General features: G+C 36.2%; 1 protein-coding gene across 1 annotated transcript; it reads right to left on the minus strand.

Annotated features, from left to right (window-relative positions):
* Positions 1-540: 540 nt before the first annotated feature.
* On the minus strand, positions 541-11,333 carry LOC122830267 (homeobox protein OTX1 B-like). The gene is made up of 4 exons (XM_044115497.1): positions 11,125-11,333; positions 8,437-8,615; positions 4,875-5,026; positions 541-2,745 (listed from the first exon to the last, which is right to left on the minus strand). The coding sequence occupies exons 2-4, from the start codon at positions 8,531-8,533 to the stop codon at positions 1,972-1,974; spliced, it is 1,023 nt and encodes a 340-aa protein (XP_043971432.1). The 5' UTR covers positions 8,534-8,615; positions 11,125-11,333; the 3' UTR covers positions 541-1,971.
* Positions 11,334-12,415: the final 1,082 nt, after the last annotated feature.

Consider the following 12,415-nt stretch of genomic DNA (forward strand, 5'->3'; position numbering starts at 1 on the left):
CTCATCTCGTTAAAGAGACACATTTCTCTATTGTTTTACTCACATTATCAAGTTAAAATAACAACTTATTTTACTTTAGAATAATTTAAATTCTTGTTTCCAATTGCATAAACAAAATTTCTGATCTGATAATGAATTTTCTTAAACATTTCAATGAATTCAGCTCAGAAACATTTAGTGTGAACAGAACATTATCCTCAAACTTTAAAATAAACATTTTCCTTAATAAAACTCAAGAGTCAGATCAATGTAACGCTCTTCCATCTCAGGATACAGAAACAAGCCGCTAAGCATTCTGGGAAATAGTTCCCACTCCTGTCTTTTTCTTCTTTCAGTTTTTTAAGTGCTAACCTAAAAACTCTAGTTTTGACAAAAATTTGGAGGTTTTGACAAAATTAATAAAATGTTAACACAACTTACTGCTGTGCTCTGTTGTGAAGCCAACACTTATCTTTAGAAATGACAAACATTTCTCAAGGTTTAAACAAGACTTTATTATAAAGACACAAATGTACATTTTTAGAATCTACAGCGTTCTGACATTGTGATACAAATTCACATTTTGCTTTTCTTTCCCTTGCAAAGAGCAACTAGGAAAGTGTGACAATCCCAGACAAGTGCTGCAAACCGTTCTCTGACCCTCCCCTGTAAAATGGAGTTTCTGAGATTCAGGCTGAAAATCCTAGCAGCATCCTGTTGTTAAAAATAAGATCTTAGCCCGTCGTAATGTCCAACAGGTGACTTTGTTTCTCCCCATCTTGTATGTTTTTATTTTTTTGTTTTCAGGGAATAATCGCTGAGGTGATCCCAGACTGTGTGTATCTCCAGAGGAGTTTTCCTCTTAAAGGCCTTCAGTTGGAAATAAGTCCTTTTTTTTTTTCTTTTCCGAAGTCTGGAGTAGAAAAATAATCCACAAGTAAAAGCAGGGTTGAACTCGAGGTTTAGCTGCTCAGTGCATGGTTTCAGTTCATTCACAGATTCGTTTTTAAAGGGGCAGTATTATGTCTTCCAGGCACATAGTGCCACTTTTACAGCACAACTTTAAGTAACTATGTTTATTTAAGTCGTTAAAAAAATTCTATACATCAAAAATGATTTAAAAGAAATTTTACTTTGTAATTGAAAGCCTTGAAATTGGGTCTCTGTCTCTGTAAAAACTCCAGCTCTTTCCGAAACTCCGCCTTCAGGAAGTCATCACAACGTAACGCTTTATTTCTGACGTGATGGTGTCATAAACATGACATAACAGCAGTCATGAACATGAATGCTTATGACTGTTGTCATGAAGTGTCATTCAGTAAGTAATCACATTTTAATGCAACGTTGACTCTTTAAATGAACTTTTTTTGGTCATTTTCATATAACTTTCCATTAAAAGGGTTATTATGCAAAGTTTACACTTTTAATGGACTTTTAATTCAACTTTTAGTGCAACTTTGCAATATGTGTCCTCATTTACTGAATGAAACTTCATGTCAACGGTCAAAATCATTCATGAACACTCCTTGTTTATGACAGTGTCATGTCAGTTTTATGCACAGTATTTCAAATAAAGTGATACCCATCGCTCTTCTTCAACTCTTTAACAGTGTTCTTTACAAGCGTTTCACTGAGAAATGGCTCGTATGATGAGTTCAGCAAATGTGCAGTTACATCAGATTTTTGCTAATTGCTGCTGGTTAGTCTGAAGGAGCTGAGTGGGGGCGGAGCTAGGTCCACCTAGGTGTTTTGTGCAGCTTTCCAGGGGAGATAAAAGGATTTCTCAAATATGCATGAATGAATCAGAGAAACACTACAGGTATGGTTTTGATGAGGGAATAAGATTATAACATGATGAAACGCTAAAAAAAATAATAATAATCGTAAATTTTTTATAACACTGCCCCTTTAAAAATGTCTTTTCTATTAGCTTCGGGATCTTCAATTTACAAAAAACGAACAAAAAGAAAGTCTTTGAATATACTAAGCAAGTCACAGAACCTGAAAGCGCCAAGAGGCTTGGTCTTTGTAGTCCAAACAGTCGGTAGCGTTGAAGTTGAGCTTCCAGGCTGAAGCTGCAGTCTGCTCCTTGTAATCCAGACAGTCTGTGGAGTTAAAGGCCAAGCCGGGCGCGCTGTACGTCTGGTGGTGATGTGGCGGGTGGTGGTGGTGGTGGCCCGTCGTCTGGCCAATATGGTGGTGTGGGTGTCCAGTCATGGAGGAGCCTGTCATGGGGCTGAGCTGGTGCGGGTGGTGGTGGGAATGCATGGGTGCCAGGTAGGAGCCACACTCCACCCCGCTGAAGTAGGAGCCCGGCGCCGAGGCCGGGTAGCCCTGGCTGTACGCCGCCGCCGTTTGGCTGTAGGAGACCGGATATGAAGCTGCTCCGGCGTTCGAGGAGGAGGTTGCGGAGCGCTGCATGCAGGATGCACTGGTTGGAGCAACCGGGTCGGGCAGGTTGGCCGGTGCCGGGGCTGGGGAAATCGGCGCCGGGCTCCAGATGGACGACACCGGAGCGGTGACGGAGGTAGAAGTGCTGATCAAAGCAGGACCGCCAAGACCAGAGGAGACAGAGGAAGAGGAAGAGGAGGAGGTAGAGGTGGAGGAGGAAGAGCTGGACACGGCCGGAGGAGTGAACTGGCCGCTGCTCTCGGATCCAGTGCTCTCCCTGGTCGGGGACGACTTCTTCTTCATTGGTTTTACCTTGGCGCTGTTGTTGCTCTGCTGCTGCTGCCGACACTTGGCTCGCCTGTTCTTGAACCAAACCTGGGGAACGAAGACGTTAAAAGGTCATTACTGTACATCAGACTGGGACTGAAACAATCAATCTGATTCATTGTGATTAATCAATTAATGGACCTACTGTCAACTTATTTAGTAATCAAATAATCACTAATTTGGCTATACAAACTCTAAAATATGCCACTTGCTGAATAAAAAACATTCTCAGAGCATAAATTAAGCCACACTCCACGTCATTGACGGTGTGATTAAGGTGTAATTAATGTGATTAATCACAAATAATCCCAAGTAATCTGATACTGCACTTTAGGAAATACATTTTTTATTTTCCTATCTAGAAAAAACAATTGAATTATTTGTTTATTTGCATTTTTGCAATTATTTTGATATTGTATGAAATAAGCTTAAGTGGTTAAAGAAAAAATCTGCAGAATGTGCAATTATTAAAACTTGATTACACAATTGCTCATCAGAATAATCAATTATTAAAATACATCTACAGCGAATACATAAAACACAGAGTGAGTCCAAATATTTTCTTCTTAGTTAAACTTTTCTTGCATCAAACCACAAACAACTGAAGATGCAAAATGTTGACTTCTGCCTGTATTTCTATTTTAGTGTCTCATCAATAGAGCAAAACTTTCTACATGAACTGACATGTTTGACTTGATACTTCAGGGTTTTTGAGTGTCTTTTATTAAAATGCTGTAACCAGTTAATATCTGACCTTCAGTCTTTTTTTCTCTACTAGTTGATCCCTGAGGCTAAAGCTAATGGCTAGTTCAAAATGGACCAAGAGACCAAAGTGAACATCTAGCTTCCAAAAATAACTAAAGATATTCATGAATTGGATTTTGCAGATTTTTAAACTATTGTCACAGTTGCATTCGGTGGTTGTTTACACAAAACCCAATGATTGTTTACGTAGGAAATCTGAATCTTTTGCAAAAACATATAATAAAAAGAAAAAAAAAAGTACTATAGTGGTTAAGGTTAAAGCTTATTTCTACTCAGCTTTGATTTTTTTTAATTAAGTGGTTTTTCTTTACATCTTCCATTTGCTTTCCTTCATCACAGGAAGATCATTTGTGGAGCACTGCCTCATACTTCCCTTATTTGTGTAAATATTCATCAGATTTTCTGTATATAACTGTGCATGGTGAAAGTTTAAATGGTCATAAACATAATATTCACTATGATGTTTTTGAGAAATAAGTTGTGTGTGGGTGGTAAAAGTCCATTTAGGTCTTGGTCTAGTTAACTTCAACCTCTGGGGTGAATAATCAGGATTTCTACCAAATGAAGGGGCCAACACAAGGATTTGCTGCAGGTAAAATGTTACCTGGTTATAACTATGTAACAAAACCTCCTGAGATATCATTTCAGGTTTTCTACCATTTAGATAATTCATGACAAATAATTAAAAAACTTAAAAGATGATGATGAGATGTGCCACATCTGGCCATAATCTTTTCATCTTCACACCTTTCAGATTTTGGATTAATTAAATTCATTTGAAGGAAAAAAATCTGTAAGATAAGAGAGTTGTGTTTTTTCTTACATTTTCCTAATTAATTTTGCACAAAAAAACTTCCCCGTTTGTAACTTCCTGTAGTTATGAAGTTATACAGCAATACATATTTGCTGCATTTTGCTAAAATGATATGTGGGTTCTGTAAAATATAACACACAATGATAATAGAAATGCTGAAACTTGGATGTTTCTCAGATAAAATGAAAAAAAGCAGCCAATATTGTTGCTCTAATCCCGGCTGAGGATTTTTAAAGCTTGCTTAGGAAAATCTCTGAGGAGCTTCTTTCAAAGAAAACTCATCGTATCAAAAGTTGCCAAATTCTCTCCTTTCTTTGAAGACTTGTCTAAACTCGACTGAACGTCGCTGAACACTTCTTGCTCACAGCAAAGTTAATCGAGGCCGAGGTGAAACACAGAAAAGTCTCACAGGAAGTGACACTGAATCCTATTAAACCCTTTAAACTGCATTTCCTGAAGTTGGAAGCTTCAAAGAACACATCTAAGTTTAAATTTAACGTTCAACTCCAGACTAAAAAAAACGCCAAATCAGCATTTTTGTCCCACTCTGATGAGAAGTTGTGTATTTTTTATAACTGTAGTGTTTATTCTCACTGACCTGCACTCTGGACTCTGGCAGGTTGATTTTCAGCGCCACCTCCTCCCTCATGAAGATGTCTGGGTAGCGCGTTTTGGCGAACAGAGACTCCAGGATGTCCAGCTGCGTCCGGGTGAAGGTTGTACGTTCCCGCCGCTGCTTTCGAGGGTTGGCTGATGGAACAAAAGATAAAAATAAATAAAAATCACAAAAAAAAAGTGTTAACTTCAGAACGTTGATCACCAGGACACTTCAAAAACCTGATAAGGCCCTAAAGTTAAATGTGCATGAAGATTTGGTCAAAACTTGTTATGATTTTCCCTGAAGGAAAAAAAATTTAAATCAGCTTTCAATGCATGAAGGAATTATCAATCATAAACATGGAAAAGTTTTATTATAAAGTTGCAAAATACACCAACAGCAACCAAATTCAAAACTTACAGTGATGAACAAAAATTGCACAAACCCAGTTTACTCAAAACCTTTGAGACTCAGAAAGAACCTGTTGGTTTTTCTCCTGACATTAGTGAATTAGCAGGTGAGCCTCTCCTTCTGCACATCGACACTGAGGCTTTAAAAAAATAAAATCACCTTCATGTTAAAAACTTCTTAAATTAAATCTGCTGTTTAGTAAAAGTCTGCAATGAATAATGAATTGAGTCCATGTTTGATCTGCTCATACTCTATGTTGGGATTTACATGCTTGATTCAACCTGAAAAAGTGCTTAACGTTTAACTCTTTTCTGTGTTTTTACAAAACAAATTAAGTTTGAATAAATCTCAAACTGTGTTTTAAAGACTCTCTTGCCAATTTCAGTTTTAATCATTTAGATTTTGAGCTACATCTGGTCAAATTCAGTCCAAATTCCTTAAAAAAGCAGAGAAAAAGACCAGAATGTAGAACCAAGTAATCTTCAAATCAGACACCAACTTCAGAACCATAAGCATTTTTTATTTTTTTTTTTACAGTGCTTGCACTCTGCACTGTAAAATGACACTGGTGTGCAAGCAGTGGACATGCAAGCAGCAGAAAAGTAATTACAGATGCAAATGACAAAATCTTAATTTCAGAGCGCTTGTGTTGCCCCCTGATGGATTGCAGTCCTGGGCAGAGAGCCATTTTGCCTGATTAAAAACCTGCCACATCCTGGTGTAATTACACTACAAACAATTTGATCTGTTTTTCACTCAGTTACTGTAACAACAACAGTTGTTTCCTGTATCTCACTAAAGATTCGGCCCTGTTTACTTCATGTTGTTACAGAAATGTTCTGGATGTAAATTACATGACAGATTAGAAGATTATAAACATTTTGTGGGCTGAGCTCTCACTATATTTTGCTGTATTTATTTATTTTGCTCTTTTAATTATTTAAGTTGACATAAAGTTACAAATGGAAACATTATGAAGTGTTATTTAACTATAAAAATGTGTTTTAATCATCCATGAACTGTTATTGCTTTGCAGCTTGTCATAATTAATCCTCATGGGAAAACGTGTTTCCATAGAAACTGTTTGCTCGTTGTAACATTTTGCTTTCTATTCTGCTGAATCCTTTGTAATTGTGTATTATTATTAGTGTATTATTAGTGTGTTATTGTTTGAATTGAACAATTAGATTAAAAATTTTTTTTGATTTGCATCTAATTACATTGTTCTGATTCTTTCATTTTTCATAGAATCTAAAAAAAAAAATCATTTTCTGTAATAAATTTGTTACTTTACACTAAAAACTAAATCTGTAAATTATTGTCATTGACGTCACTGTAAATAAGTTTCAATTCAAATTGAGTGAATTTGTTACCAAAAAGATTAAATAATGTGCCATTTTTAATTTGTGGGGATTTTTGTCTATATTTCTGAGCAGAAACTATAACGTCATAAATTTAAATACTGAGTTAAATTCCTACGGAAGAGGATTAGGGCCACCGAAAAAGGGAGGGGGGGGGGGGGGGGGAGAAAGAAAGAGAACTCTTTCTTTTTCGGTTACCCTAATCCTCTTCTGACTTTAAAATCAGAATTCTGAGATTAAAACCAGAACTTTTTTTTTTATGGTGGCCCTAATCCTCTTCTGACTTTAAAGTCAGGACTCTATTTTTTTTTATTTTTTTTTGATGGCCCAAATCCTCTTATGACTTTAATTTCAGAATTCTGACATTAAAGTCATAACTCTTTTTTCCGGCTACCCCAATCCTCCAACTTTAATTTCAGAATTCTGAGATTAAAGTCAAAATTCTGACTTTAATGTCAGAATTCTTTTTTTCTGGTTACCCTAATCCTCTTCTGACTTTAAAGAATTCTGAGATTAAATTCTTTAAAGTCAGATTAAATTAATCTCAGATTAAATTCTGACTTTAAAGTCAGAATTCTTTTTTTTCCGGTTACCCTAATCCTTTTCTGACTTTAAAGTATTAAAATATTACATTCTAGTATTAAATTCTGAGATTTTAATCTCAGAATTTAATCTGAGTCAGAACTCTTTTTTTTTTTTTTTTTTTTTTTTTTTTTTCGGTGGCCCTAATCCTCTTCTGTAAATTCCTTTTTAACTTTTCAAATAAATTGCAACACGTTGGCATGTGACCCTTTCACCCTGCCAGCCTCTGCTCAGATTTGTTACTCAGTGGCAATAATTGCCTTTGGCTTCACAAGTTCAGTTTAGCAGTTCGCCTTCAGCATTAACGCTGCGGCTAAACGAGCAAAAGAAAAAAAAAAGTTCAAAAACTTTCTCAAGAACAGATTTTATAAGATTTTAATTCCTATTTACTCAGCATTAGTTACCAAGCTGAAGTAGATATTGTCTGAGGTGGGTAATAAGTTTCATTTACTTGAGTAAATTTTAGAAAAAAGAAATCTTTTCCGAGTTTTACAACATCCCACCTTTTAATTTTGCTTGACTAATTTTACTATGAAGTGTCACTGCTGGAGTTTAGTAGTAGTGACACTACTAGAGTAAAAATGCGCGACGCTCCCACTGCAAGTAACTTTACTGAATGAAGAACAAGTTGTTTTAACCAGTAATGCACGACAGAAACCTCCAGCTTATCTTAAAGTGAGACGCTGTGTTTGAACACAAGCTGCAGTGTTATTGCATTGCAAAGTTATTTTCCATTTGCTGAGCCTGCTGTGTCCCTTAGAGGTCAATCAGATACAGTAAACACTGAATAGTCTCTGGAAATACCTTTATATATTTTGGAGAAAGCATTCATTTTGCCTACATTTGCTATTTTGTGATTGTTATTTGTTTTTATTATTTTAATCTGTAAAATGCAAGAATGTGCTAATAAGTTTCTATTCTTGTCAGTCTGGTGACATTATTTTTAATAATGTTATGGTCAGTATTTGAAGTCTCTTATCTTCATAGTAAAGTGGAAAACTGGTGAGTTACATGAAGAATACGAAGTGCTTTCAGGTAGGATTCAGCTTGAAGCGTAAAACAAACACAACAGCTTAGCAAAAAATCCTAATAAAAAAAGAATATATTCTAAAACAAGCACCTGGAAGTGAAACAACAATGGGAACGATACATTTTTGGAGGTTTTGGTTTCCATTTCAGGCATTGTTTTGTGTTTTTTTCGTGCGTACCGGGATAACCCACGGACGGGTGCAGCAGGTCCATGGCGGCTCCGCTCAGGCCCAGCCCGCTCATGCCGTACGGGGCCTGTTTGAGGTAAGACATCATGCTAGAAGCAGCGAGGGGAGACCGGACTCTGGGCGGATTGGACAGGTTCGGGTCCCCGGTGATCGACTGGGACCGTCGGCTCCTGCAAAAACACAAACACACATGCGCAGAACTCTAAAAATGCGTCTAAAAATGCTGACTCCCTCAAATTAACGAACTGTTTAAACCCCGTTTAATGTTATATTTTAGAGAAGTAGATGTAAGAAATAAGAATAACTCCTGATTTTATATAAAAAGCAACACCTGATATTCCAATTTTATTCCGAATTGGACTCGATCAGATAGTGCCTCCAAACGGGAGCTTTATTTTATTTTATTTTACTTTATTTTTAAAGATAACTAAATGTTGCCTTAGAACAGATTTCAATCAAGCACGTTTGTTCATTAACATGATTTTAAATAACATTTTCATTCGAGCAACTGTAGCTAATTTATTTTGGTCACCAATCAACTTTCTGATTAGAATTAAAGTGAATATGTTGGTTCATTCAGATCTTATCCTTGTTTTAAAGTGTTCAGCAGAAAATAGTAAAAATAAATTAATAAAGAGTTTAACAAGTCTCTAAAAGTTAGAAAGCTAAGAATTGAGAAAGTTTCTGTTTTGAGCTAAAAACCGAAGTTTGTTAGCAGAATTAGCACAAAGCTTCGTTGTGATTAAAAACATTTACGTTCCACCTCGTTAGAATAGATTTTAAAAGTTTATTACTTCTTCAGTAATGCTTTATGTCTTTATCTCAAACCATTATTTGTTTCTTTTTTATGGTGAGACAAGGCAGAGAAAAATAGTTATCATAAAAATGTAAATGAGTACTTATATTTATCGGTAGCAATATCTTTAACTAGTTAAAGTTGGATTTGATCAAATTCCGACAAGATTTACGCCAAATGTTAAAGAATTGTTTGTAATCCAGTCGGTTGTTTTTTTAAGAGTAAGAAGTTTAAAACTTTAATGAATTGGGTTGAGGATAAACTGCTTAAATCCCATAGTAATGATTTTCTAAAGCCTTATTTTTAACATTCAATAGAACAAAACAAAAAAAAAGAACCCTGATTTTGGCTGAATTGTAATAATTGTTTTTAGAATTTTTGGATTTATTTTGATTTGAACAATTGCGTGACATCGAAACTAACCGACAGTTTCGAGAGATTTAATGAAATGCGAAGTTTAAATGAAATTAAGCAGCTTTCACTCTGAAACGAGGCTGAGTTTTTATTTTATTCCCCTGAACGTGTGGCCTCCCCATCATGATGTTATCATTAATTCAGTTATTAAGACGGACCTGCGGAGACTCGCGTTTGAGTTTCAGGCCGCTGGAGGATTTCCTGCATCCTCTGAGGGAATGCGCTGCTGAAGAGCCACTCAACCCGAGACGCGGCTCATTGCATTCTGGATTAATGCTGCAGTTTCAATCTGTTTATTATCACCTCTGACTCAAACAAAAGCAGTTTTTGGAAGGCTTTATGTCGCATCCAAACCTGGCTCCACTGCATTTGGAAACGCGTAATTGTGGACAAACATTGTTTAAAGAAGGTTGATATTTTTCTAAATGTATTTATTTTATTTAGAATGAATTGTGTGTTTTTGTTGTTTTTTTAAATTTGCTTTAAAACCCGCTGTAATTGTCATTGCTTTGTGTGTAAACCAGCGTGTATTTAGGTAAGAATAATCTTCTGCTAAGTGAAGCTTGTTTCCGCCTGAAAGCTGAACTCGGGCATCAATAAAGCTCCGCTTGTTTCCATAAACAGCGGGAGGCGCCCGGATTGCGCAATGTAAATGCACCGAAAACTGTGTGCAAATGAACTCCATTACAATTTAGATTAGATCTACAGGCGGCAATTAGCAGAGAGCTCTTATCGGAGCGGAGTGTCCGCGTTTCAGCCCGTTTCCACCTGGGAAGTTCACATCTGCATGCGGAATAAACCTCTGACAGTGAAGTTAAATGTCACTTTTAGATTCGGCTGACATCCAGAGCAACACTCCACTTCATAGCTTGTTGACTTACGCATTTCTTCGTCCGTTTTGACGCTAAACTGCGTAAAAGTAACTGTAAAAAGTTGATCCATGACCTGAGTGAATTTACACGAAATTAGCTGGAACAAATGTCATCCGAAATGGCGATAAACTCAACTGTGATAAAAAAAAAAAAGAAATTTCTCCCATAAAATGTAATTTAAAAATGTTTTTATATAAATCTTCTTTAATGTTACTGCTTTACTAAACAATTTAAAGAACAAGGCTTTAAGAAAAGCTGCGATGTGATGAGTTTTATTATATCAATTTGTTTAATTCGCAAACCAAATATGTTTTTCACGCCTCTGCAGTTACCGCAATCCAACACGTTGCGTGATTTTGAGGTTTGCAGTAAGAAAAATGGACAAAAAATATTCCAGTAATTCCAGCCGCATGGAATTACTTTTTATTACAGTGAAGAAAGAAAGAAAGAAAGAAAGAAAGAAAGAAAGAAAGAAAGAAAGAAAGAAAGAAAGAAAGAAAGAAAGAAAGAAAGAAAGAAAGAAAGAAAGAAAGAAAGAAAGAAAGAAAGAAGGAAAGAAAGAAAGAAAGAAAAAATCAATTAATTCCCAGGTCTCACCTTTCTTGATCTCCTCTGTAGATTCCCGTTAAATATTAAACCAATGATATTTATCCATATATTTAGAAGATATATCCACATCAGGGAAGATTTATTCGGTTGTTTTGAAGATCAGATCCTCTTGTATTATTTCACACCAGCCTCCAGGCCGAGAGATGAAAATAAAAGCCTAATGACGCTCTCTGAGAGATCCGCGGCTCTTCTCTCTCCCGCTGCTGCTGCCGGACGGAGATTGATGAAGGTTTGTGAAACCCGCTGCTCTATGAATCAAGCAGCCGCAGATTCGCCCCCTTACCGCCGCCGACCAATCACAGCGCTCAGCCGGGGAAGCGGACCAATCAGGGCGCAACACGTCATATTGAAAGTCGAAAAGTTTAGGTCTGAAAGTTGGATCCGTTCGGCCTGCAGGAGAGGGAAGAATAAATCAGCTGCCTTAACCGGAAAATTAAAGCATAAACTTTAAAATAAAGGCCAGTTTTTAACTGAGGTTTTTATTATATTAATGCAAAAATAGAAAACGTAGCTTCAACTTCAATAAACTGAGTTAATTTGTTACCATGTAATCAGGAATAAGTTTGTTAAACTTACTTTATTTACGTTTGTTTAACATGGCAACTTAATATATTCAGTTGGATAAACGTCATTTGTAACAAATTAACTAATTTTAAAAGTAGGATCACCTGATTTAGTTTTTCCATTGTATGAAGGATGATAAACAAGAGCAATGCCCGCCTGAGCTGTAAGAAAACTCTGCAGCTTCTTAGTAAAAACAAGTAAAAGTTAACCTGGAAAGCATCTTTCAAGATTTAAAAATCACAAAAACCCAGGGGGGTGGGGGGGAAGCTATTTTTTAAATATTTAAAGCTCACTTTAAAACAAAGAAAACAATCCGTCAGATTTAATGAGATTGTTTCAGAGTGTGAGTGTCCGCTGATCAAATCATTCTGATCAGTATTTGTATTTACATGTAATTGAATTAAACTGCATATTAAACTCCCTAAAGCTTCTAGTTTCACTTCATTTTACTGGCTCAAATAAATAAAAGTGGCAGAACGAATCCCTTACTATACTAAATGAACAATTTGCTGATAAATAATACTTCCTGGAGTCATATTACCAAATTTAAACATTTATTTAAGTCGTATAACTCATCAGAGAGGTGGGAAACATTTTCACTCTTGCAGCAGGTTTCTCAATTAATAAATTAAATCAAAACTACAAATTTGAGGTCCGTCCAAATGATCAGTACTTGCCAGTCGTGCACATACCGGTGCTGCCCCTCTCCCACCTG

Source organism: Gambusia affinis, linkage group LG04, assembly GCF_019740435.1.
Source record: "Gambusia affinis linkage group LG04, SWU_Gaff_1.0, whole genome shotgun sequence".
In the NCBI taxonomy this organism is placed as follows: domain Eukaryota; kingdom Metazoa; phylum Chordata; class Actinopteri; order Cyprinodontiformes; family Poeciliidae; genus Gambusia; species Gambusia affinis.

Coding starts and splice junctions, on each gene's coding strand:
- LOC122830267 (XM_044115497.1), bottom strand. CDS start 8,533: ATGATGTCTTACCTCAAACAGGCCCCGTACGGCATGAGCGGGCTGGGC. Junction 5,027..8,436: donor CCCGTCCGTGGGTTATCCCG/GTACGCACGAAA, acceptor TTGTTCCATCAG/CCAACCCTCGAAAGCAGCGG. Junction 2,746..4,874: donor TGCCAGAGTCCAGAGTGCAG/GTCAGTGAGAAT, acceptor TTCGTTCCCCAG/GTTTGGTTCAAGAACAGGCG.